This window comes from Prionailurus bengalensis, chromosome B2, assembly GCF_016509475.1.
Source record: "Prionailurus bengalensis isolate Pbe53 chromosome B2, Fcat_Pben_1.1_paternal_pri, whole genome shotgun sequence".
NCBI lineage: Eukaryota > Metazoa > Chordata > Mammalia > Carnivora > Felidae > Prionailurus > Prionailurus bengalensis.
In genome coordinates, this window is record NC_057349.1 from 120,666,059 (window position 1) to 120,693,908 (window position 27,850).

Genomic DNA, 27,850 nt, shown 5'->3' on the forward strand with positions numbered 1-27,850 from the left:
TTTTTTTAATTCCTAGAGTATTTTAGAGTTTGAAGGAACCTAAGAATGTAGTGAATCTAGTATTTTCAATGTACGTTGAGGGGGAGGTGGATGGGGGGTGGCAGCTGGGAGTTGATGCTTCTCAGAATAGCCAGGAGATCCTTTCTCTTTACCCTTCTTTCTGCATAACTACTGGCGTTCTCCACAGGAAGGTCCTGTGACTCGCAATCAAACAGGAGCATGTAGTTTACCCACAGAGTGCATATTTTAAAGTGTCTTAGGCCATTATAGATAATATACGTGATTTAAAGGCAGCAAAATAGTAAGACAAGCCTCTTTGAAGAACTTGTAACCCGTGTGTTGTTTGAGCTAAACAGAGAAATACTGACGTACTGGTACAGGCAATAGAACTGAATAGACTTCTGACTACATGGGTATGGCGTGTGCCATAAATGCTACCTAATAAAATAATATAAACCTGGAAAGTGATAGCTAGTTGGGGTGGGGATGAATCTTCGCACCATCCTGTTCCCTCATCTTACTTCTGAGTTAGGTGGGCAAGTAGAAGCATGCTTAGCAAACCTGTAAGTAGCACACATTCAGAGAAAGACTATGTGGACTGATGGAACCGGGATACAGAAAGCCTTGGCAGGGTAAATGGAGAGTCCCGGATTAGAGCGTGGAAGTAAATGCGTGTGCCTGAAATCCTGCACGCGGCTTCTAGCCGCAACACCGGCAGCAACCACATCGATGGTGGGAAGGATAAATGGGGCGGGAAGGGAGCCGTAGTGTCCTGGGTCAGGCTGGGAAAGCCAGAACAGAGTACTTTGCTTTAGTTCTGGGCACCACATTCCAGCGGGCGCTCAGACATATTTGAAACATCTTGTTGGACCAGCAAAGTGTCCAGAAGGGTTTTCGGCTGTGGAAACCGCATAAAAGGAACAGTTGGAGGGAGGAACCAAGGAGTTTAGTTTGAAGAAGAGTCCTACATGGAACACGATTACCGATGTCGATTGTTTGAGCTGTTAGGCCAAAAATAAACATCTCTCTGGTCTGTAAAGGAGAGAATTGGGAGGGATGAGTAGGAATCCTAGGAAGGAAGGTTCTAGGTCTGTGTAAGGAAGAATTGTCCCACAGTTGAAGCTGTTTTAAAATGGGACTTGCTGCCTTGTGATCTCTGTAACTGGTGATATGGGGATGAAGGGTCAAGGAGGCTGGGATGTAAGGCCTCCTAAGTCCCTGAAATCGTGTGCAAAATGTAGGGGCATGTGCATTTCCCTGCGGAGGTGGTCAATGGCTTTCATTATTTCTAAAAGAGTTCTAGATAGTTAAAAACCAAGGCTATTACCTTGTTGTGTAGATTATATGTGTGCTATCCATAATATAGAGAGATTATTAGTAAATGCATGGCCTTAAAGCAACTACATGGGTATGTGATTTTCAGAAATAAAAATACTAACAAGGAAAAGGAGGGGAAAAATAAGTCATTACACATTGAAGATTTAAATGACGTGAAATTTGCTAAGCTATCCACAGGGATGACCATATTGGTAATTTTTTTTACAGAATTTCTAGGATATCAGAAAAACAGAGGCTTTTACAAAATGGCAGAATTATATATCAGAGTCTTTAGCAAAGGTTGCCCCCTCCAGCTCTAATTCCTCCCCTGTGAGTATAGTCAAAGGACGTACTCAAATGTGTAGGAAATTTTTCTATGTAAGGCAGCATTATTTACAATATTTAGACATCAAAACCAGTGACTGAGTGAGCCTCACTTTAAAGAATTATGTTGGAGCCACATACAGTCTTCACACATTCTGTCTTGTTAGGAAAAGAGGACTAGTAGACAATATGACATAAATGAATAGGCTCACGATATAAATGAGTGAAAAAAGTAGAATAAAAACTTAGATATATATGAAGTATGGTACTAATGAGAAAAAAAAAACCTGTACACAAATAGAAATTCTGAAAGTAAACACACAAAATGGAGAAACCAGTTACCATCTCTGTATGGCTAAATAATTGATGCTGTTCGCCTGTTCACGTTCTTCTTTATGTTTGTTCATATTTCACACAAGTATATACATGCCATATATAAATATATGCAATGTTTGGAATTGAAAGTTACAATGCATTATAAATTGGATATAAATATATGCAGTGTTTGCCACTTATAAATCTGTAATTTATAAATGTATGCAACGTATGCCATTTAAAAAAGGAATGATATAACTCCAATTATCACACGGTGTAAGTGGCAAAGCTAGATTTCCCAATATTATTTCAATCCAGTGATGTGTTTGTGTATTATGCCTGATAATCTGCCATTATTTGGGGAGTTTCTTTCTGATGATAGGCAGGCAAATCACTTTTCAGGTCTTTATTTCCTCATCGGCAAAATTAAGGATTGCATTGGTGGTGCTTATTAAAGTTCTACCTCTGGAAAGCTTTGTTTCTTTAGCCCATATAAGTGATAATCTCATCATTTGTCTCCAGGAGTTAGAGCTTCTGTTACAAGATCAGGGTACCTCTGGAAACAGTTTACAAATAGAAATGTTTAAAAGGCTGTCATTATAAAGATTTTATAATTGTTTTTGAATAAAATGTAGTTTTTCTTTATACAGGATATGTCTAAAGAATATAAAGCATGATATTAAGTATACTGGGGGCTCAGTATATACATACCCATGAAGAGTTGACACTCAGCTTGCTCTTCTGACTTACTGTTGAAACCAGGCTTCTGACAATCAATCCAGAGAATTCTAGGGGCCCTTACTAATACGTATTTAAGGCTCCTGTTACAAAATACCAGTAGAGAAAGGCAATCCGAGTCCCAGTTTCATGTGTGTGGTGTGAGCCCCTCAAGGCAGGATGGCTCAATTTTCCCATAATCCAGAAGGAAGGACCACAGTCCATTCTTTCCAGATCTCTGCCTCACAGTTCCCACTCTCTTGGTGTTTCCTTTATCTCCCTGCAATATGACTGTGAAAGAAACAACTGTAAATTGTAAAATGGAAGATTGTTACTTTCAAAGAGGAAGGCCTGTGTAGATGGATTAAAACTGGGTCCATTAAATGCAACCCTATGTTGTTGTTGGAAAGGAGATTCAGAGAGTCACGTCTTCTGGACTAAATAAGGGCCCTCTCATTCTTCTCCAGAATCCCCATCTGTCAGCCCCTTGACTGGGACACTGGGCTATTTCTTGCACAAAATCCAAAAACTACTTTTACCCATCCCATTACCTTCTTTCTGCCTACGTCCACTACTTTTCCAGGCTCTGAAAACCCTGAGACATAGAGTCTTACCACCCTAAAAAATTACCTCATCTGGATACTTGTAAAACTTAGAGCTAAGCCATCCCTCTGATAACCTTCCCATGATTGCCACTGGCTGAGGTAGGTATTCTTCTCTGACGTTCCACAGGAGCCTGAGGAGATCCTTATTATAGAACATATTTCATATTGCAGGTGTCTATTTACTTGTGTCTCTCCTATCTCTCTGGGGTGCGGGGGGCAGGGGAGGGGGACAAAAACGTCATTCATCCATGACTTCGTTTTGCCCGTTTTCTTCCACTTCCCCCATTTGGGGATGTATTCCTCGCACCTGTCATGGTACCTTCCAGATAGCAGGCACTCCATGAATAACTGTTGATGTTTAAAGGTTAGCTTATCAGGAGCCATTTATTATGGAATTGAAAGGCCACAGTGACAATTTAAAATCTGTGCCATTCGAAATTATTTAGTATTGGAAAACAACTCTGCATATTTCCTCCCTATCTTAGGAGTAACTGCGTAAATGTCTTGGTAACGACAACCCAACTGATCCCAGCTCTCGCGAAGGTTCTACTCTATAGTTTAGGAGGTGCTTTCCCCATTGAGAATATTTACAGTGCAACTAAAATAGGTAAGACAATTACTTCCAACTCTGTGTGGAATGTGCTCACGGCTGGGTTTTGGGGGATTTCCTTGATATGTCTGTCTGCATGATTCCCTCTTCCATGAGTTTTGCTATTACATTATCAAGCAAATTTGAATGGAGTGTAAATAACAAAGTACCCTGAAACCCAATGTATGTGTGCAAATTGTATGAAAACCGTTGCCCAGTGAAATTCTGAATTCAGTATCTGGACAATTCTATTTGCTTACTTATGTGTTTGTATTTACACTTCAGGACAACACGTGTTTTCTAAATACTAGACAGTGTCTTTAGCCATGGTATTTAATACCTTAATGATTTAATATCTTAAATATCTTAATTGCCTCTTTGCAGATGCAGTAATCTAGATCTAAGATAAAATACTCTTTGGACATTGCAGGGGAGTGCCGGATGGATTGAGTAGGATCCTACACTTCAGAAAAAAAATAACAATTTCATGAATTATAACCCACGAATGGCTAGAAATACACATTTCCAAAAATGTTCAATCAGTAACCAAAGAACTCCAGCCTTGTTCATTTGCTTAATATCTCTCTGCGGAGCCATCTTGGAGTTTTAACTGCCTTTCACAGACCAAGTCTCTAAGCATCTTTCAAAAACAGAACTTCCTGACTTCTGCTGTCCTGAAAGAGTTAAAAGAAAACAGCTCCTGTATTCCAGTGTCTGTCAAGGAAATGACTGGGGAAACAGGTTGTCTAATGCACCCTGAAGGTCAACAGACTTAGGGTCTGGCACCTTGACAAGAGTTCACAATCCTAAAATCCCCTACCAAAAATAACCTGCCCTGGGTCTCGCCGAGTTTTGATATTGGCACAGGCAGAAAGAGCCCCCATTTGCTGCTGTTCCAGGAGGATAGTTAAAGAGAGCCAAGCCTTCATGATGTCAATTCCACATTGTCACGGCACTACATACAGTTCAGAACCCTGATACCAATCCCATTCACTTCTTACATAAATGTATGTATTTACGCTGCAGGATTAATGTCTCACACTTTGTCTTCCATTCTGGCAAATCAAATAATTTGACACCAGCATAAACATTTCTTCTAGGAAGGACAGTATTCTTTTTTATTGGTCAAATTGTTCCTTATATTTCATCTGAAAAAAAAAAAAAACAAACCACAATCATTCTTATTTTTCCCTTTAAGCTAGTATTTTTTGGAGTTCTGAACTATCAGATTAAGAAAAAAAAATGCAAAAATAGCCATGACTGCATGAACATTCTGGGAATGAAATTCAGAGGATTATGGCAGTGTTGTAAAATGAAGAATATGTAGAAATTCCACGGTGTTATTCTCATAGTGCAATCAGAGGAGACGGGTGTCACCAGTGCTGTGGCCCAGACAGCACCCTTGGTACAATTAATCTGAACAGACTATCTCCTAGCCACTTGAAGAAGGGAGTTGTTTTTTTTTTTATTTTTATCAAGGTAAATTTACATCTTAGTATTTCCTCTTTCCTTACAGATCAGCCTTCAGTTTTTTTTTACAATACTGTTTTTAGCCGACTTGTCTATACTGCTCAGACGAGACACAATTGATCCGCAGGGTTAAACAAATAGATACTAAAACTCACGGTTGCTTATCAAAGTTGTTCCAGAATTCTCTTACTCATGTACAAGACGCTGACATTTTCTCTGGGTCAGATGCTTAACCCTACTGGCTTTTGTGGAGTGTGAGACACATTTGTTTAATAATCTGTCTCAAGTGAAGACCGACATTATTCAAACATATTGGTTGATTTCGTAAACCCAGAGGTTGCAAGCTAGTGTAAGTGATTGATGTTCGAGAGAAATTAACCTAACACTTTATGAATCTTTAGGTTAATGAATGCAGTGGCTGGAAGAATAAGCAGTGCATTGTTTTTCAGGCAAGGAAAGCTGTTTTGAGCGTATAGTGTCCAGGTTTGGCACTAACATAACTTATGTTGTGATTGGAGATGGCCGAGACGAAGAACATGCCGCTAACCAGGTAACTTCACTCTGAACTTTATCTCGTTTATCTTCCAGGGAAAGAAAGTTGCTTTGAACGAATAATGCAAAGGTTTGGCAGAAAAGTAGTATATGTTGTAATTGGGGATGGTGTAGAAGAAGAACAGGCAGCAAAAAAGGTAACCTGTCTCAAACAATGTTGGTGTGATAACTTCTAATGCAAGCTTTTGTGTTTGCATTCCTGTAGTTTGGCCCAGTGGCAGCTTGACAAATGATCTGAATTTATAGATGCAAAGCAGTAAAGAGCATGAGAAGGTCGATACTTACATTCAAATAAACCATTTGGAGTCTAGCATTTTTTGCCTGAAATTTGATAGAAACGTAGGAAAATTCAGTCAGGTGTATTTACGTGCGTGCGTCATGCACACAGATCCAGTGATCTTCAAGAAAGATGGGGGGGGGGGGACCATTTTTAAACACGAAGGTCCACCTGATAAGTTTAATGAGCTCCATAGAAATCACACGAATGACTCAGTTCTTCCCTTTTTGCTCACCCAGCTTTTATGCCCTATGGTCCTGGTGAACGCCTTGTAGTAAGCGTGTTCCGTGGTGATAAATGCTAAGGCTATTTTTAATAGCTGAAGAAAAACCTTGCTAGCGAAATTAATAAAGGCTGTTGGAATGACGTGTATTATTCAGATCCTTTGGTGCCAACTTGTCATAGAGACTCAGAGGCAGTATGCCTCGTATCTTCTAGAAGAATGTTGTCTGTTTTAGTGAGATGTCAGTGCGTGATTGCAGCCAAGCAGCTGGCGTTGAACATATTCAGGAGACCTCATAGGCCCTAGGTATTTAAATAAGCCCTTTCATCTGGCCCATATTTCTGAAGAAGAAACTAAGGCAGTTAAAAACCATGAAATTATCAAAAGATCATTAAGTGGTCAAAAGATCAAAAGAGGAGTGATTCCAAGATTGGTCCTAGACACCAAACCATCAGTCGAAACAACACTGAGATCTAATGCTTCCTTTACTGAATGACCACAAAATATCTATCATCTGGCCAGGATAAAAATCATAGAATTCATAAAATAAAGCAAAATGATAACTGCTGTTTTTAAACAGCAACACATTGGCTTATCTTGTTTTACATAAAAAGAATGTTGTCCTTATCCTGAGGAGACCTCAAACCATCATCGAATACAGCCTTCACTGAAACACTTGTATGTGCTGCTGTGTTCACCTGATGTCTGTTTTCGAAAAACAGGAGGGAGAGGGCTTAAGAAAATTTATAGCTATACTCGAAAGATAAAAAACGTGATTTATGTTTGTAGATCATTCACATCAAGCAAAGTGAAGAAGGAGCTCCTACTTTAGAAGGTTTGGTCAAGTATTGGAAGCCGTAATTGAAAAATCTCCTGCTTTTCCATAACCTTGAGAGAGTTGGTGCAGGCTCTGACGCCCGCAGAGCTCTTGGTCTCAATTAGCCGTGTCAGTGACCCCAGACCGCACCCTGCCCCCCCCCCCCCCAGGACGTTCTGTAGAAGGCCAGGGACGCAGCCTCAAGAAACACCACTTTCAGTGTGGACTGCTACATAGAATCCCCCTCGTTGCACACAGTTGAAATAACTTCTGGAGTTTGTCAATGGCCTGAGTCCGTGTTGTTTCGATTTTTCATGTTGGCACCAGAATTAACACACAACAAGTAGTCAATGCAGCCACTGCCGCACACATTTTGCAACTCTTGCAGCTTACGCGAAATTCACATCTGTCTAGGTCAGGGCTAATAAAATTCGCTTTTCCAAACCAGGAATGTTATATGCCTTTGAAAATGAAAATGTATAGAGTCTACACCGTTTGCCCGTGGTGTGAAAAACAGGATGTGACCCAACAGTTGTCCTCCCCTCTGCTTTACGCCCGAAACTTCAGGGGAAAAAGGCCTGACTCCAAGTGGATGAGAACCTGGGTTAGAATGCTACTTCCAAATGGTTGTTTATGTAGGTGCAGTTTTGGTGGTGGTGAAGGCTTACAGCTCTGTTTTGAAACACAGGTGGCTGGTTCCTCTAGTATCCAGGATGCATGCTTTTCTTTGGATGTGGCTGTTACCGCATGCGCAGAAATACAAAGTACTAAGTACTATGTCGTTACTATAAATAGATCTGAGCTGAATGGAAAAACAAAATGTTACTTTACGTGAATAGCTGTGCTTTCATTGGACCTAGAAACATGCTTTGTTTTGCAAATTTTAGCAGAAAGTTGAAAGTTTAAGAACGTATAACCGCACTCCCCCATAGGAATATATAATGTGAGCCATTATTGTACTTTTCAGTTTTCTGGAAGCTGCATTTAAAAAAAAAGAAAAGTAAAAAGAGACAGGTAGAATTAATTTTAGTAATATACTTTAGCCCACTATGCGTAAAATATTACTGACTCGACACCTAACAAATGTAATAATTACTAATGTGATGTTTGTATTCTAAGTCTTTGAAATTCAGTATGCGTTTTGGACAGGACTTGCCATATTTCAAGTGCTCACTAGACACATGGGGTTGGTGGCTACCATATTGGACAGCAAAGAATTATAACAATAGCGATTATTAGTTGAATGTTTAACTTTTATACTAAAATATTTCCCCTGTTTTATAAATATGGATATATTTATTTCCATTGTATATATAGATACATATTCCATGCATATATATTCTATAAGGTGCCATCAGCCCAAAATTACGTAATGCTTGACTTTGTTAATTGCTATAGTGCATTATTTCTTTGTTTTCATTATTGTCCATAATGGAGAAGTTTTCAACATTTTTTTTTCTAATCACATTTTGTCATGAAATTTACCACACATATACCGTATCCTGGTATATCTTTGGAGAGCCACAAACCATTGTAATGTCTAAGCATATTTTTCCCCACAAGAGCCCATTATTGTTCCTTCGGGTACATATCGCTCCTATTGTGAATGGATGCCGGAGTGCGAAATTTCTCTCAGTCCCACACCATGAAGTAAGTTAAGTCAATGCTACCGGCTTAAGTTATTACTTACCCGAGACAAGGAAGAAGACTGATTATCCCTGCATTGTTTTCTACCTTACGTAGTCCAGCTTCAAATTATTTTTTACATACAAAAGAATTCACCCTCTTCCTCTCAAATAGATAAAAAGCCTGGGACTCAGGAAGTGTGTCATTGTCAAAATTTTGTTTCTAACCGAGAGGGGAACCCTAAGGAGTGTTGTGGTTAAAAATCGCGTCCCCTCAGCCAGGGAGGATTTTGATGCTCAGCTTGCACCTCCAGATGCTAATCTTGGTAATGATACGTTCCAGAATAAATACTAAACCACTTCAGAAATTTCAGTATTTGCTTTTATAAATATTCAAATCCAGTTCAGATCTATTTCTCTCTTATTTGAAGACAGTATGATACTGATGTTACCAAGCCTTCAAATACAATCATGCCTCCCTTGAATGTGGGTGAACCACACGTTTCTGTGTCTACTGTTGCTTCGTTGAGACAATAGTTACGATTTCTCTCCATTCCTTCCCCTTCTCTCCCCCCGTACCTCCCTCTGTCAACACACAGCACAACATGCCCTTTTGGAGGATTTCAAGTCACTCAGACCTCTTGGCTCTACATCAAGCACTGGAATTAGAGTATTTGTAACTGTGTTCTCTAGCTGGAGATCCATTTTTTTTTTATATATATATATTTCAAGTACACTGAATTTTTATGTGTGATTCAATGCCTCTGGCTTTTACACATATAAATTGTCTTAAAGGATGAAATCATATTTGGAATGACAGTTCCAGAATGAAGAATTCAGATTGCTGAATGGAAGTTAAACTTTAGTGCTACAGAAAGGAAGCTCTATGGTCTTATATTTACAACACTTTAATGTTTAAAAAAAAAAAAAATCTGTGGAGGTTGCTGGTACACACCGAACAAGTCCTAACTGGAATTAACAGCTTTAGCAAAGAACTCTTACCCTGGCAAAGTACCAACACGTGCTCCGTCCGACAAGGTGGTGCTCAACAACATTCCTCAAAATGGGAGATCTTCTCAGCCCTGAGGTTTGAATCTGACTTTAGCCTACCTAGCCCAGAAAATCTGAATTGGAATGCACTCAGACTGTATAAGGACAATCCTATCTAGACCTGTAATTTGTGTAAATTATTGATGAAAATAATTTACTGTGACTTTATTAGCAGCTGACTTTGAAAGTGGATGCAATTTTTCTTTCATTTGTTGGGGGGGGGGAAGGGGGGAAGCGGGGGGTGGAAATGGGAGTCTGAAATGTCTCTTTTTTAAGTTTGGCAAACAGAATGTTCATACTGATGTGTTGTGCCTTAAAGACAAGACAGCGTTTGTGTGTTACAATGTAACTTTGGTTAAAATCTGTAGATAATGAAAAAAAAAAAAAAAACCTTTGTGATCATTCTTAAGATGACCAAATTTAAAATTCAAGCTATCAAAAGCTTAATACTGCATCAGCAAGAAACTGAGTATTTGTTGCAATAAGAAAACAATGATAATAAAAGAAAGCTTGTGTTTTATTTGGGTTCTTAATAATTCCAATAATTATATGAGGCAACTACTTGTGCATCCAACCGTAAGCAGAAGGTTTGAGAAAGACTGTGGGACCTTTACTTAGAAAGTGAAAAATGTATGTTGAAGTCTCGAGTACCCTTTCTACAGTTCTCCTGGAGAAAACTAAGAGCCATATTCATGACTACTTAACATTATTTTGAGTTTGACCTTCCGATATGTGTAAGTCGTGTAGAGGAAAATAGTCTCATTAAAATCATAAGCAAATAGTACCCAAACTTTCTTAGGAGAAGCCGTGAACATGGCTTAGAATTCACGTCGAGCGAACTATGGCTTGACGTCAAGCTAAGTGCATTCATTCCTGATGCCGTGGCAAAAACGAAAGGTCTTCCGTGGCGGAAGGCGAATGCCCAGATGGTTTCTAAAGGAAGGAGTGAATCGATGAAAATTTTACCTAGAATATCATCATAAAATAAATTGGCAAGTGAGCCAGATCTTGGGAGCAAGACCGAAATTGCAGCAGTGAAATAGTATCTGGTTCTCTGTCTTAATGCGTCAGTCCAGTTTCTCTCCCTGAGAGACCCCTGCACCTTCATTTCTGCCTGCACTGTTTCTGCACAATGACCTGCATTCACTGCAAGGAGAACCTGTCATCGTCGTGTGTGCATGTGTTTTTTTTTTTTTTTCGTGGTGTGTAGCCCACGTTAGGAACACGATACGGGTTCTCCTGTCACTTCGTATGACATGATTTCCCTTGTGGAAATTTAAGACTTCAAGATCTAGGAATGTTTGAATGGGGTGTGCACCTGCAGTTCTGTGTTTAAAATGTCATAATGTGGAACCAGGAGTCCAGTCCGTAGGCAGCGCCCCTAACCAGAGGCTGGTCCGTGATCGCTTCGGTGGCTCCCAGAGATCAGTGCTTTGCACACTGATCGCAGCATTCACTATGGAAATGTGGTTTCATTTTGCAGGCTATAAACCCGTATTTCTTTACTGAATGCCGAGGCCATACTTCCATCGGGCAGAAAGAGCTTGAGATCCAATGTTGCAGATTGTAAGGCTGTGATTTCATCATGCGAACCTTCAACATATCTTTAAATTTTGTAACTTTTGGCTCTCTCTGCCCCAGGTACTGGTGCAGATAAAGTAAGGTTGCAAGACTTTTAATAATAATGATAATGATAATAATACTAATAATAATCTTACATTTATATTGGCCTTTAGCTTGAAAATAGCAGTTTAAAAAAATCAAAGAGCTGCACTGGCTATCAATAATTATGTTTTGTGCACTAAAACTTTAAATATTTATTACTGTGAATAAAACGAAATTATCTTTATCGCCAGTTTCTTTAAATGATAGAATTGCGGCATTATACCTAGATTTTTCATTCTTTTTCCATATCAAACAAGCAAGGCTTCTAATGCTGCTAAACCAGCAGGTACAGAGAGGAATACCCCTTCACAGGGCAAAGGGAGGGTCACCAATTACATCACCTAGTGCTGTTCCCCACACACATCTTCTCCCCTGATAGTGTGTTCAGAAGAGAGTGCAAGCATAAAACCTAGAAGCTAGGTTGACAGAGAACAGTTTGGCACAATAATGGCACAAGCCAACGTGGCCAAGCTCGCAGCGTGTCGTGCAACTTTGAGCATGCTCAGTCTAGAACTCTGCCCTTCCTATGCTAGGAGCAGAAGATCCTCTAGCTTTCTGATCTACAAAAACAAACAAACAAAAATAAGCCAACAAGCAAACAAGAAGGACAACTCCTTTTGGAAATGCCCACTTTCTGTTGACATGGACTATTGTGCCTTACTGTAAACCAATTTGAAAAGTAATTTGGTCACTGAAAGGAATTTTCGGCTACTACGTGTACACAAGTTGGTTTATCACCAGGGAAGGTAACCACCTTGGGTTGCACCTGAAAAATAGAAAAGCAGGTGGCCTGACTATAGTAATATAGCGTACAAGATTAAGTCACTACACCCCTATGAAAGTTTGTAAGTCAAATTCCGAGGCAAAAAGTAGATTTTAGAACCATGCATTTGGCGCGCGAAAAGTAGATAACCCTCTAAACGTGCTTTTTTTTTTTTTCTTAGTCTCTGGTGAGCTAAGATTCAAAATAGCGTGAAGAGCATGCTCCAGTCTGAAGTTGCTGGGTTTTGTTTTGTCTTTGTTCTTTTAAGCAAATTTGTCTGTGATGAGCCTACGTTCTCAGTGAATATGGCCTTCAGTGTTTCCTTCAGAAACAAATTGAAGCATCACGCACCAAAGTTGCATCTTGACTCGCAACTATGGTGGCATTTTTGGAAATCTCACAGTCCAGCTCAAGGGTTTCTGTTATGTATTAGTAAAGTATAGATTATCGGGGCCTACATAATTTAAAGAAATGTAAATTAATATTAAAAGCCTGTAAAAATATGTACATCTTTACTATGTCTCAATAAATACCTTTGGAAACGTTTTCATTTTCTTCACCCTCCCAGGTTGTAGAGTCTTTGTTGTGTGGCTTTAGCTCGATTCTAAATAATGTGAAATCTATACTTGGGTTTCTTGGTGTATTCTCACCTTCCCTTGCTTGTGCCTAGATTATGTAGTTTGCATTTAAAGCGAGCTGAGATGTAACAAGGCAGAAGGTCACTCATGAAGACCGAAAGTGGGCTCCTGAACGGAAAGGCTGTGAGTTGCATTGGTTGTTACATAGAAGCAGTTACATTCCTGTGTTATGCAGAAAGTAGTTGCCGTTTGCTAATGACAAAGCAGTGCCTTTTAGAGTATTTAAAGCACAGTTTTGTTTGGGTTTTTTTTTTTTTTTAAGATGAATATGGGGTGTCCTTTATAAGTAGCTTCCCCAGAGTGATAGGAGTGTATTTCTTAAACAGCTTTTAACAGCTTTATTACCTTGTGTGTGGTACTGATTTATTTGCAAATCCGTTGTTCAAATGCAAACGGAAGGGAAATTTCAGACGGCCTCATTCAGGAGTTTTTTTTTTAAAAGGTTCACGGCCAAATTGAGGAGGTCCTCTCTCTAAAATTGCACGTGGCCCCCAGCATTTCTTTCCTTTCCCTGCTTCACCGTCAAATACTACTTCCTCCTTAGACTTCCTGTTATCCAACATGGCACATAGTTTATCTTTTGTATCCGATGACTCACCCACTAGAATGTGTGCTCTGCGAGGGCAGTGATTTTTATCTCATTGTGGTTTGCTCACTTCTATATAACCAGGATCTAGGAAAGTATCTGGCATAAAGTAGATACTCAAAAGAAATAGTTGTTGAAGGAATGTGTAAACCATAGGAAAACACTTAACATGATCATGGTCTGAAATTAAAGAGATGTTAAAATGTTGGACTAGAATTAAAAAGAGAAAATGTGCAGTTAAGTTTGGTTGGTAAATTTTTACCACTTAGATGGAGTATCTGCTGGACTAATAATTCATGAAAATAAAGAGCAAGGATGGCCATAAGCAAAGATGTATTTGGAAAAAGAGTTACGTGTGAATGGAGAATGATCTGAAAAGAAAAAAAAAAAAAGTTTGTAGTGAATCAGTAATTGCTTCCTCTGCCCCCATTAGTCTTTTATTAAATAATAATAATATGTGGGGCGCCTGGGTGGCTCAGTCGGTTAGGCGGCCGACTTCGGCTCAGGTCATGATCTCACAGTCCGTGAGTTCGAGCCCCGCGTCGGGCTCTGTGCTGACAGCTCAGAGCCTGGAGCCTGTTTCAGATTCTGTGTCTCCCTCTCTCTCTGCCCCTCCCCTGTTCAAGCTCTGTCTCTCTCTGTCTCAAAAATAAATAAATGTGGGGCGCCTGGGTGGCGCAGTCGGTTAAGCGTCCGACTTCAGCCAGGTCACGATCTTGCAGTCTGTGAGTTCTAGCCCCGCGTCGGGCTCTGGGCTGATGGCTCAGAGCCTGGGCCTGCTTCCGATTCTGTGTCTCCCTCTCTCTCTGCCCCTCCCCCGTTCATGCTCTGTCTCTCTCTGTCCCAAAAATAAATAAAAAACGTTGAAAAAAATTTAAAAAAATAAATAAATAAATAAATAAATAAATAAATAAATAAATGTTAAAAAAAATTAAAAAAAAATAATAATATGCAACATCAGTAGCTTTAGTTGATTTTAATTACTTAAAGCCAGAAAAGATCACATAAAACTTAGATCTGTTTGCAAGGTCTGTCTGTGGTTTGTGATTCTGAGTTCCAGGAACAAAAAAAAGAAAGAAAGAGAAATGTATGACTTCACTTAGCTAGCAAAAGAGAACCATTACTTAACATCTGTGTATGATCCGCACTTCTTAAATTAATTATTGGATACAGTAGTGTAAAAGAACATATATTCTCATTCATGGGCCACGACTCAAAAACTTCTCAAAGCTGACCAGGCCTCAGTCCATTCTGAGGATGTACTGTCGTAAACAAAGATGGTTCTTCAGAGCACCACGGGGAAAAGTTTTCAAGTTCGGTCTGGAAATGCCTGTCCCTCATTCAGAGAACCTTCCAGGACTGTGTTAACATACAATTTGAAAAATGTCCAAATACCATGTGCTCATATCTGACAAAGCAGATCGCTCTATGCAAGCTAGAATATCATTTTCTCTCCTTATAAAATACTTCTTGACTGAGGCTTGTGGGAAACAGTTTCTGGGCCTAAAGGGTACCGTGTTGTCTTCGTAGTCATAAAATCTTAGATTGTTATATCTGGTGGGTGACTGCAATGATGATGTCAGTCTAGTTCTCTGGGAAGCCTTCGGTGAAAATGCACAGCCCTGAATGAGAGTAAGTGTTGGAGGCGGTGAAAGAGACACCGAGTAAATTAGTCTCCACAGAACCACAGGGCAGGGCTGACTCTGAACTCATCACACCGTTGACCCTCAGGCTCTTAGGCAGGTAGATATGGGGCGGGGGGCGGGGGCGGGATTCTGAGGACCTTGTGCAAGTGAAGGGGGGGGCTCCAATGAGTGCCATATGGTACATGGCAAATAGTTTGCTGAGGCACTTAACCAGCCCTCAAAGGGAAGATTCTTGGAGAAGATGATTTCCAAGCTAGAACGCCAAGGACAAAATGGAAAAGGCAGGCCAGGGAAAAGGGATTGGAAGCATCTAGACAAAGTGGGAAATATAGAAGAATGTAGGTAAGAGAGAAAAGTAGAATGGTGTGGTCAGAGAACTATTGCAAATAATTACTGTTTCTGGAACACAGAGCGAAGGGAGGGGATAATAAGAAATGAGACTGGAAAATAAACAAGGGCCAGATCATGAGGATTTCAATCCACCATTTTATTTTCAGTACACATTTCGATTTTATCATACGATCAGTAGGTGTCAAATGAAAGGTTTGTAAACAGAGGATGTGTCTGGATTTGCAGTGGGTGACAGTCCCTCTGGCCCTACAGTGGAGAATAGGGGATCTGCGAGGCTGGCACAGGGTCTCAGAGAGTCCGATAGATTCCTGAGTTAGGTGATGGCCTTGAGTATGGACACAAGTACACAGATTGAAGAGCTTGAGCTTACCATGCTAAGGATAATTAGCCTTTATCAGTTGTTCCTGCTTCTTCTCATGCCCTCAGGCAAATCCAGCCTTATCTCTGGATTTCTGGTTTGGGAAATTGGATTGATGCAGCGCCATTCACAGCGATGAGAAACACAAAAGAAAAAAGGATTCTGGTAGCTAGTTATTGGAGGAAGATACTGAGTCCAGTGATTGGAAGTGTTACTTTGGAGGTGTGGTGGGCCTCAAGGTAGACTTGTCCAGCGGCATGTTGGACTTGCAGTGACTTTCTGGTTGGTTGTGAGACACCTTGCGGGTCATAACTGAATCACTCTGAAAGCAGTCAATAGAATCCTAAGTAATTTCACCGGATCGTGTCCGTTAGTCATTTAAACAAGATTTGCCACTTGTGCGACCTTGAGACAGCATTAGTGAAAGCTAGAAATGATGGCAGGAATGCAGAATGTGTACGTACAGTGTGCATCATGGGAAATTATTTGGGATTACCAGTTGACTTAATATCCTGCCTTCCCATCTCCTGCCTTACCCCAGTTTCTAGTAACGATAAATAATACTATATCTGGATTAACCACCCTGAGGCAATTCAAATGCCTCTGTGAACTTCTCATTGGTGTCTTTTCTACAAGTCATTTCTAATTTATTTGCCAAAGGAGACCTATTTGAGCAGGAGCTCTACAACAGATTGACAGGTGATTTAGTCGCTTGTTCTTGGACAGATTCATGTACCCCCAAAATATGGCTTTCATTAAAATATATGTTATGGTGAATAAACTGTTTCATGAAAGTGGGCAGTAATAACGTGTATGTGAAGAGAAATTAAAAATAATGCCAAACACATCTATGAAACCTTCCTATTTGGCTCATGAAATTGCATGTACATCAGATGGAAACATTAGGGGTTAAAGTGGAGGAGACATTAGAGTGGGCTCTGGAAAAAAGATGGAATAACACATCATTTTTTACACTTGCACTAGAGTCTTACAAATGACAAGCGTATTTTCCAAATTCTGAGGACCGGCTGCTTTCGTAAATAAAATCTACCACAGATTATTACCACGTCTGGCAACATATGTCGTCCCCATGCTTGGCTCAAGCACTCAACTGGCTCTTAAGAAGAGGAAAGAGAACATTTTTCTTCTGTCTATCCAAAGTAAGGATATTCATTCATGCACCTTCTTCTGTCTCCGTGAAGCCTGCGTTATTGTTGTCGTAGGTTTTATCCATCTGACCTCAGCAGGGACAGACCCGGATCGAGACAGCTGGAACCATTGAGCAAGGTGAGGAATGGGAACATGCTGCAAGTGGCCAGGCTTCGATTTAATCAGTAGCTTTGGAGGCAGCTCTGAAGTGAGCACGGAGGAGAAGGGAGGGGAAGGAAACTCACATTGGAAGAGACTTTAAATGAGCCAGGAGCTTACCATACGTAACCTCATTTGATTACTACATCCTCATGAGGTGGTATCTTTAGTCCTACTATCTAGTTTAAGTGACCTCGTAATGTCCTAGGACTTGTGGGTGGCACAGCTTGGAACCTAGGTCCATCAGGTGGACTGTCTAGACCACAAAGTTATGCTTACAGCATTTCTGCGTATCTCAGTTGAGATGCTCAGAACTTACAGAATTCTGATCTGAGGAAAAGTGCCATCAAGAGCATGTGAGATGGCAAGCAGTGGAGTTCCCCGTGACTCTTTTCCGTCCCTGTGGGCATAAATGCCCTGCAAGTACCATCCTGTGTGGCCATTTGGGTGACAAATGGCCCTCGTGCCGTAAAAATGCTACTTCTGCAGATGAGTGGTAGGAGGGGCTCTCAGCTGATCATTTGGCCTCATGGTCCCAGTGAATATCCAGTTCTATACGGGAACCCAAGAGATAACCACCCAATGAAAGCTGCTGAGTTGGTTTTCATTTAAGCAGAAACACATTTTCCCGATGCCCCCCTCTTTAAGACACCTTTCTTGGATGTAACACATACATCAACAGCTTTTGACACAACTGACTTATAGGCACACCGAACTAAAGGATGAGCCTGAGGAGGCTGCTGACCAGAGCGGGGGATTATGGAGTCTCTAGAGCTACCTAGTATGGGGAAAACAAATCGGGGAGGGTGTTGAGGATTCAGCGTGACTGCAGGAGTATCTGCATAACATGTTCAGAAGAGAGTCCCTACGGGATAAGTGGAGAAAAAGGTTTTCAAAGCGATTGGGACAACTTTGCATCTTAAAAAAAAAAAAATTCTAGAGTGGACATGCCTGTTTTAAAAAAGATTGCAGTAAAATACACATCAAGTCTACTGCGTTGACTGTTTTTTAAGTGGCAATCAGGACATCACGTTGTTGGGCTGCTGTCACTACCATTCATCGGCAGAACTCCATGTCTTGCAAAACCGAAACTGCACCCAGTGAATAAGAATCCCCCATGGCCCCTCCTTCCAGCCCCTGGCAACCAGCATTCCACCTTCTGTCTGTGAATTTGACTACGCGAGGTACCTCATATGAGCATAACCCTACAGTATTTATCCTTTCGTGACAGGCTTACTTCGTGTAGCATAATGTCCTCAAGGTTCATCCATGTCCCAGTGTGTGTCAAAATGTCCTTCCTTTTTAAGGTTGAGTGATATTCCCTCGTATGGATACACCACATTGTGTTTATCCATTCGTCCAGGGATAAACACTTGGGTTACTTCCGTTGCAACAAATGGTGCTATGACCATGGGTGTACAAATACCTCTTTGAGTCTCTGCTTTCAATTCTTTGGGGTATATAGCCAGAAGTGAAAATGCTTGATCATGTAGTAATCTTATTTTGAAATTTTTGAGTTACTGCCACCCTTTTCCATAGCAGTTGTACTGTTTCACTTTCCCGCGAATAATGCAGGAGGTCTCCAGTGTCTCCACATCCCCACCATTGTTACTATCATGTGTTTGGGTTGTATCATTCTAATGTCTGTGAGGAGACACCTCATTGTGGTTTCGATTTGCATTTCCTTCATGATTAGTGATGTTGAGCATCTTTTCATGTGCTTATTGACCATTTGGGGATCTTCTGTGAAGTGTCTAGTCAGTCCTTTGCTCATTTTTTTAATTGCATTTCCTTTTTGTTGAATTGTAGGAATACTTTATTCTGGACATTACTTATCAGATATATGATTTGCAGATATCTTCTGCCATTCTGTGGGTTTCCATGTCTATAGTGAACGTGAGCTTTTTTTGTGTACTCAGTGTCTCCTTTTTAGGGAACCACCATATCTCTGGGCATATGGCTGAGCCTTAGCCAATCATACTCCATTCTATTTACCACAATAACTTATCTGCCCAGTGACGGATATTGGACCCAACCTGCGCCTGTGAAAACCCACCCCAAGATTTTTCTCCAAAGATGTTGTGAGAGATGCACTGTGTTTCTGAGATCATAAGCCCCAGGCTAAGATCATCAGCCTAGAACACCAGGACCATCCTTCCTTCTACACTGAGAGAGAACGGGAATGTGAAGCCGACACAGTGGGAAACAGAGCTGAGAAATGTAGCCCTGGTGATGCTGTTGAAGCATTTAGCTTCAGCATATCAGGAGACAGGACATCTACTCAACAACCGTACCTGGAGTTTTTAGTTTTATCAGTCAAAGCTTTTCTTTTCCTTTTTCTTCTTTCTTTCTTCTTTAAACTTGTTTGACTTTGGTCTGTATCAGTCGCAGTCAAGACAGTGTGCACTAATAACCAGCTGGAAAGGGTGATTCCCAGAGCAAAGAGCCCTAAAGCATACCCTTCAGCTGATGTTTTGGAGAATAAAGGGGTCACTCAAAGTATAAAGTGGTTTTGGGAATCTCTGAATCTCCAGGTCTTCTACTCTTTCCAGTTATACAGTGGCCAACAGATCTGGGTTCAGCAAGGGATGGAAGGGAGGGCCTTTGTCTTGAAGAAAGGGGCCCCATGTACCCCCACAGTTGTTTAAAATTGTTGCTTTCAAATATTAGCCCCTGTAAATTACAGTGCTCTAGATAAACCCTGATACCTCACTTTTTGTCACCCTACAAATTGGCCATATACCCTAAGACCTTAGATATCTACGTGTGGAATCTCAGGACTCCCATCTGCCTTTCCCCTCTCCCCCACCCCTGTGACCCCATCACCAGTAAGATGCAGTTGAGAACTAACTTAGCCAGTTGGATGCCAGATCCTGTGATTCCTTAATTTTTCTTTCTTTGGAAAAAATATTGGCCTCGTGCCCTGACTCATTACTGTTCCACCTACCGGCATGCAATGAGTTCAGTAAAAAGGGCACTGCTGAGTCGCATAGTCTCCAACGTTCTGCATGATCAAAAATAACATGGGGGTTAGGAGTGCATAGTTTCTTCTTTTTTCCTATTCTTCATATAACTCCAAAACACTCATACTGAGAGCTTACATATTTTGGTTTTTGACCGACTAGAACCTTTTTCTTAAACAGCTGAATGAGGAACCCTAAAGGCAGGAGTTTCTTTTACAACAACTGACAGAACCTTAGGGCTAGAAAACACTTCATGCTAATGAAACAACAAATCATGGGCTTGACAGAAATGAGGCTGTTGCTTTTTTCCTGGGCAGTAATTTAAGCTTGTAGGTATGTACTCCCTTAACATGAAGTCAAGGGATAAGATGCTTTCCTAGCCTGAAATCCCCTTCTTTAATGACAGAATTGTACATAATTAGTGCATTTTTTTGTGTTTTGTTTTTTTAAGAAATGGTCTAGCAGACTTTCCTTCTAAACATTTCATTTTAATTGTGTTTACTGCTACAAAGCGTGCGCTTTTTGCCAACTCTGACCAGAGAGTGTTCTATATCCTGAGGCTGCTTTCTGTTCTCAGGAGAATAAGAAGAGAAATATCTTTAAAATAACTAATCCCATCCTGAGAAACTTTCCACTTGCTCTCTCTCCTTGGGATTGTTTTTTAATTAAACCAAACTGAAATAAATAAATATAAAATGATCTGTAATAGTGGAGGCAAGTGGAATTAAAGGACATTTTCCATTCAAAACAATGTCTAAATAAATGTCTAAATTCATCAGCCTTTCACTGCCTAATAATGTGACATGTTTACAATGTTGAAGGAAATCAGGTGTTTTCATGCTAAATGAAAATAAAATTTATGTGCTGTTATTACCATATTCTTTGCCTGGTGTTTCTCACTCTATTCATCATTAAAGGCTACCCAATAAATACTGTGCAAACTGCAATCGGGGAAGTTATGCGGCAATAACTCAGAATTGGCTATAAATAACCACCCACCGGGGCCTTGGGAAGAGTCAAGAGCTTAAGGGGGATTGTTTGCACCCCAGTTGCTATATTGTGAAGAAGAGTTGGTGGGGCTATTTCCACTTCATATTTGATACACTAGAAGCAAAGCTTGGACACTTGGATTCCAGCATAAAAGAAGGTCTTTATCTGTCACCATGTAAGCCAAGGCAGGAAGTAGGTTAAAATGGTGTGATTTCCGAGTCTAAACCTTCCTTTATCCAACTCTGTCAGAAAGCTGATAGAGAAAGACTTGTCTACCCTGTGTGTCAGTTAGCTATTGCTGTGTAACAAACTACTCCATAACCTAGCAGCTAATCAAGCATTTATTATCACTTGGTTTCACTTGGTTTTTTGACATTGTATCGGAATGTCAGTAATCTAGGAGCAGCATAGCTGAGTGGTCTGACTCAGAGTGGCTCACAAGATTACAATCAAGCTGTCAGCCAGGACTATAGTCATCTCAGAGCTTAACTAGCTGGAGAATCTTCTTTCAAGCTCACTTAAATGATCATTGGCAAGAATCAGTTCTTTCCTGTCCCTTGGCTTCAGGCTTTAGTTCTTTGTCACATGGAACTCTCAGTAACACTGGTCACAATATGGCAGCTTGCTTGTCTCATAGTGAGAGATCCAAGAGGAAGAGTTGGAGTGAGCTAGCAAGACAGTGCCCCAAATGGAAGTGCCTCAAATGGAAGCTTCTACCTAATCTCAGAAGTGGTATACCTTTTGCCATGTGGTGTTAGTCACACAGATCAACCATGAGATAATGTGAGAGGATGATACACAGAGTGTCAATACCAGGAAGTGGGAGTCATTGGCGGGGGGGGGGGGGGGGCGGGGGGCGGCATCTTGAATCCTGTCTACCTCACTCCTGGATGAAACTGTCACTGATACTTACGAACAGGCTAAAAAGTGAAATAAACCAGCACAATCAATTCAAAAGAGCACAATTTAGGACACCCCCGGTTCTAAATCCTGGAGTGCTTCTTACTACCTTATGGTAATTACATACCTCCCTGAGCCTTCAACTTCTCATCTCTAACCCTTCAACAACCCATCTTATACAGTTGTTGTGAGTTAAATGAGATATATTTAAAGAGCGTTCATTCTATGGACCTTCCTCTAAAGGAAATCAACAACAAAAACAAAATGTATTTTTTGGTAGGGTAGAGAAAGAAGCCCACAGATGGCAGGCATTACACAGTATCCAGAGGGTACAGTATCCTGAGGCATGGGCTGCCACAGGTGACTTGAGTGTGTTGGTCATGTTCCAGAAGATGCTTGTATTGCTAAAAACTACGGTAGTACTTCTAATCACTGTATTGGCCAGGGTTTCCTAGGAGTGTTTTTTGGTGACTTTCCAAGCATTTATTAATCACCCATGCACAAGGCACAGCTAGGAGCTAGGATTACAAAAAACAAGACTCAGTTCCAACACCAAGTTGGTCTTACTGTTGACTCAGGAGAGAGAGCAGGGCAAGGAGATAGGCAACAAGCCAATTCTAACCTTAGGTGGAAGTTTGAAGAAAGAAGTGTGTTCAGAGGAAGGAGGACCTGACTGCCTGGAAAAGAATAGGCGGGACCTCAACCAGCTCTTGGCAGTCAAGCAAAGGCATGTCAGCTAGAGGAGACCAGAGCAGCATGCACGGCCTGGGCATGAAGGGGCAGATACCATTCCCCAGAATTCCTCCTGGAGTGAGATGCAGATTTAGCAAATACAAATGCAGAAGGACACTCAGCTAAATTGGAATATCAGAGAAACAACAAATAATATTCTAGTATAACTATGTTCCAAATATTTCATTATTTGTTATTTCTCTGAAATTCCAATTTAGCTGGGTATCCTGTATTTTACCTAGCAGCCATATCCTGGAGACAGCAATGAATTTGCACGAAGCGGTGGAGATTGAGCATAGGGAAGAAGGCATCAGGATGGTTAGGAAGGATTTTGGACTCCACGTTGAGGAGTTCGAACTTCACCTAATACTAGACGTGTGTGGGAGAGCTCGTGGGTTTCAGCTAGGGAATGACATGGTCAGATTTAATTGTGAGTAAGACTGCCCTGGTGGCTACATGGAAAATAGAGGGGCATGATGGGGACCAGAGGCTGAGTCCAAAGCAATTTCACTAGAGCAAGAGGGGCAGCTGTAATCATCTCTGAGGGCAAGGATGGGTGATGAAACAGCTAGTCGTTAGGACACACATTTTAAAGGGTTAAATTATTCAAAACCTTAGCTGTACATTTGAACTACATAGGAGGTTTTTAAAAAAATACTAAAACCTGGGGCACCTGGGTGGCTCAGTCAGTGAAGCATCCGACTTCAGCTCAGGTCACAATCTCACAGTTCGTGGGTTCGAACCCCGCGTCGGGCTCTGTGCTGACAGCTCAGAGCCTGGGACCTGCTTCGGATTCTGTGTCTTCCTCTTCTCACGGCTCCTCCCCTGCTCATGCTCTGTCTCTCAAAAATAAAAAAAAAAAAATTTTAATAAAAATAAAAAATACTAAAACCCCTCTCTCATTGCTCTCATTGATTCTGATTTAAATGATTTGAAGTGGAACCTAGACAATGGGTTTTGATTTTGGTGGTTTTTGTTTTTGGTTTTTTTTTTTGGTTTGGGTTTGGGTTTTTTGGTGTTGTTTTTGTTTTTTGTTTTTTGTTTTTTACTTCTCCAAATATTTTACTATACAGCCAGGATCAACAATTATTAAATGATCCTATCTTTTATTATTCCAAGGAATGTCCAATTTTCTTTAACAGTCCACCTGAATAAGAGCACATTATCATCACCAAGTATCTTCCCACACCCTTCTTCATAGAACTATGACCAGTCACTTCTACATTCTTCCAGGGTGAAAAAAAAAAAATTGGCAATTCCTGTCCAGGATCATTAAGAGACTATTTTAATCATTTTTCTAGGTACATTATCTCATTCTGTGGTTGAAAAGTAGCAGGGGAATAATATCAAAGGATTTACCTGGGCCCCACTTAAACACCCACATGTATGAACACCTTCTTTACCCTCCTCTGGTTATTGCCAGTTGACTCACAGAAATGTGAGCTTGCATAGTTCATTAATATCTTTCAGGAAAACTCCCTGATTTTTGCTAAGGGCACGTTGGTTTTTTTCTAGTGTCTACAAATTAAATACTACCATCCACCTTCAATTATTTGGATTGTTTAGGTCAATGGAATATGAATGTCCTATAGATCTTTCCAAGTCAAGTGGGGGTTCCATTTCAAGAGAAAAAAAAGAAGTCACAAGGCTGTTACTTGGTTTCAGATCAGCAACCCAGATCAGCAACCCAGTGTGTCTGTCTTTCAGAAAAAGAAATTATGGGCATTTTTATATTTGTACTTGAAGGTTTGTTTGTTTGTTTTTTCCACTTACAAAAGACTTTTATCCAAGATTCCTTAGCAGCAGAAACTCTTCAGTTTCTATAAAGTGTGATTCCGTTCACAAACGACTTCACAGAGCCATATATGCTAGTATTTTCTAACTTATTTCCTTCTCACTCAAGGTATGTTCCTTTTTTTGCTCCTCAACAAGTAGGTTCCCTAAGGTCAAGAGTTGTAATATTTGCTTCTGCCTGAGAAAATAAGAAATGAGTGATTTGAACACAAAAGATCATCACTTGTCAAGGAAAACCAAGAGGGTGCCTCTTTAGCATATCGGACCACGGGTGGACCAGATGTTTTGATATTTAATCAAGCCTGAAATCTAATCTGAAATCTAATTTAAATTATGATTTATCTTTTGTCTCCTTCCCATTGTCATTAGAATTCTTTTCTTTGGAGACCTGTCTTCCTGTGATATCAACATAGGAAGAAGCTGAGGGTGGGAGCTTGAAATACGAAGCGACAATCATTGGGAAAATGTCTTAGTGCTTTAATGCCGGCAAAAGAACGGATTGCAAGAACACTGCTCTCTCAATCTGATTTTAGTGAAAATATGGAAACGAAATTTAAATTGTCCAATGAAGCTGATACAAAAATGAGGTTTAGAAACTGTTTTTGGACTCATAGGTGAAATAAAAAATATATTTAAAAAGACCACTATGGGATGATAGGAAAGGCCCTGGAGTAAGAGTCAAAAGACCTATTTCCTGATCTTAGTTTTTAGTTCTTTTTTAATGAGATATCATTGACATATAATATTATGTTAAGTTCAGGTGTACAAGATAATGATTTATCATTTGCATATATTGGGAAACATTCATCACCATACATAGTTACAATTCTTTTCCTTATGATGAGACCTTTGAAGATCTACTCTCTTGGCAACTTTCAAATATTCAAGACAGTGTTGTTAACTATGGTCACTGTAGAGTGCACCACATCCCCAGGACTTACTTATTTTATAACTGGAAGTCTGTATCTTTTGACCCCTTTCACTTGTTTCGCCCGGCCCTCACTCCCCACCTCTGGCAACCACCAGTCGTTCTCCGTGTCTGTGGGTTTGGGTTTTTCTTGGTTTTATTTTAGATTTTACACCTACGTGAGATTACACAGTGCTTGTCTTTCTCTGTCTGACTTGTTTCACTTAGGATAATGCCCTCAAGTCTCATCAAAAAATGATTTTATTCTCTACTCTGTTTTTCAGGAATCCTTATAAAGTAAAACAAGGGATTGGAAATTATTGTTCCCAACATTTCTTCCTGTTTGGGGATTCTAAGTATTTATAGTTGAATGGAACTTGGAAATGAGCATAATAAAATGAATATGTTACCTCTGCATTTAAGAAATATTTTGGCATCTGGCATTAGAATCTTACTGATTTATTTATCCAGTGAAAGCTTATTGAGTACGTATTATGTGTCAAGCCCTCTACTAGGCATGGGGCCAAAATAGCAAAGGAAGAAAGCCTGATCCCCAAGGGTGTTGGGAACCTGGGGAGGGACAAGGTTAGGAGCATTGACAAGTACTTTGCCTGGGATAAGTGCTATAAGGGGGGCTCTGTGGCGTGGTATTTGGAATCGAACGCCATTTTCAGTTTAATAATTCTTGAAGCGGAACCCTTTTTCAGCTGTATTAAGAGAAAAATTAAAACGGCTTCCAAAGCTTACATCACAATATAAACAGTATAGTGGATTCCAAAAAATGCAGGCCTTCTGTTGATCCAGTGCAGAGAAGGCATATGTACTTAGACATCTGTTTAGACATCCACTTAGCAAGCATTCTGTCAGCCTGTCGGGACCAACACCACAGCTGAAACACATATAGCTCCAGACATCAGCTGTAGGGGAACCAAATGGTGCCTTACCAAAAATTACCGTAGAATTCAAAGTATCTAAACAGTTTGACAGGCACAACCGATAATTTACAGAAGAAAACGCACAGCACACAGTCCTACACAACCCCTAGGCTAAATTCATTCTGAATTTCAACTGTCCCACTTCCGTACTGGGTTTGAAATCTTCATAGAGTGAGACAGTGCACAACACTGTGAAAATAAGCATAATGAAAAGATAGGTTGCGTGCCAGTCCAATTATGGAAGGTTAATCAATTGGTAAGATCACACCGATTCAAAATACTTGGCAATATTGGAAATCTTTGTTGGTTGATACTCTGCTATTGTTAGGAGAAGTTAAAAAAATGGAGATGCTTTTTATTTGCAGAGTAGTAATGCATTGAAATCGACAATTTGGCCATTACTGCCTTGGTTTCCTGTCTATTGAGAAGAATTAAAGAAAAACCAAACTCCCAAGGCTCCCAGGAGAAGCCTGAGAGTCTTAGAGCTTTGCTAAACAATAAGGGCTAGAAACAAGTGTTTACGCTGTTTAATCAATAAATCTCAGCTCAAGGGCAAACACAAGCAAACAAACTTGCCTAATCAGTTAATGCCCGTTTGCTCTGAGGAACACCGCTCTGAAAACCAACCAGTCAGTGTCAGCCTTAGATTTTCAAAGCCAGCCATTGGGTGGCACACACATCCTATAGTGAAGAAGCCTGTAAGGCTGGAATCAACCCAGTCTTGCCTCTGTCACCACCACAAAACCCCGCTTCCCAGACGGTGGCAACCTCCTCTGACTTTGGTAACCAACACCACCCAAAATATGTTCTTCCCTAAACCCTTTGTAAGATCTTTCTTTGCTGGATACGACTAGCCAAGATTTTGCTTACTGAAGCAAGCAGTTAATTCAACTTTGTATCTTGAAGATCAAATGTATCGGTCCCTTTCTTGTTCCACCTTATATACACATTATTTGAAATTACAAGATACCTTTTTAATTGTGTTTATCACGCGATGACTTTATGCGGACTTATTTCTCTACATAATGACCCATTATGTTAAAACATTTTTAGGGGGGCGCCTGGGTGGCGCAGTCGGTTGAGCGTTCGACTTCAGCCAGGTCACGATCTCGCGGTCCGGTCCGGGAGTTCGAGCCCCGCGTTGGGCTCTGGGCTGATGGCTCAGAGCCTGGAGCCTGTTTCCGATTCTGTGTCTCCCTCTCTCTCTGCCCCTCCCCCATTCATGCTCTGTCTCTCTCTGTCCCAAAAATAAATAAACGTTGAAAAAAAAATTAAAAAAAAAAATTTTTAGGAAGCATTTTTTATTAAGTATAAATTCAGACCCCGATGTAAATCCTGTCTGCCACTTTATAAGGCTATCTTTGCTTACAAATTCTGCGCTTACTTGTCCAGAATTCAGCTTGGATTCCCTATCTTTCTTTACACCATAGCCA

General features: G+C 40.5%; 1 protein-coding gene across 13 annotated transcripts in view; it reads left to right on the top strand.

Moving 5' to 3' along the window:
• Positions 1-10,096, top strand: part of EYA4 (EYA transcriptional coactivator and phosphatase 4) — a 321,968-nt gene extending 311,872 nt beyond the window's left edge. For 9 of the 13 annotated variants that reach the window (XM_043592404.1, XM_043592402.1, XM_043592405.1 and 6 more), the window contains 3 exons: positions 3,764-3,885; positions 5,926-6,026; positions 9,431-10,096. In XM_043592404.1, the coding sequence (XP_043448339.1) occupies positions 3,764-3,885; positions 5,926-6,026; positions 9,431-9,511 (304 nt within the window). In that variant the 3' untranslated portion in view covers positions 9,512-10,096. Of the gene's footprint in view, positions 1-3,763; positions 3,886-5,786; positions 5,888-5,925; positions 6,027-9,430 lie in introns of all 13 variants that reach the window. The other 4 variants (XM_043592403.1, XM_043592406.1, XM_043592410.1 and 1 more) reach the window with 1 other exon arrangement.
• The last annotated feature ends 17,754 nt before the right edge of the window (positions 10,097-27,850 follow it).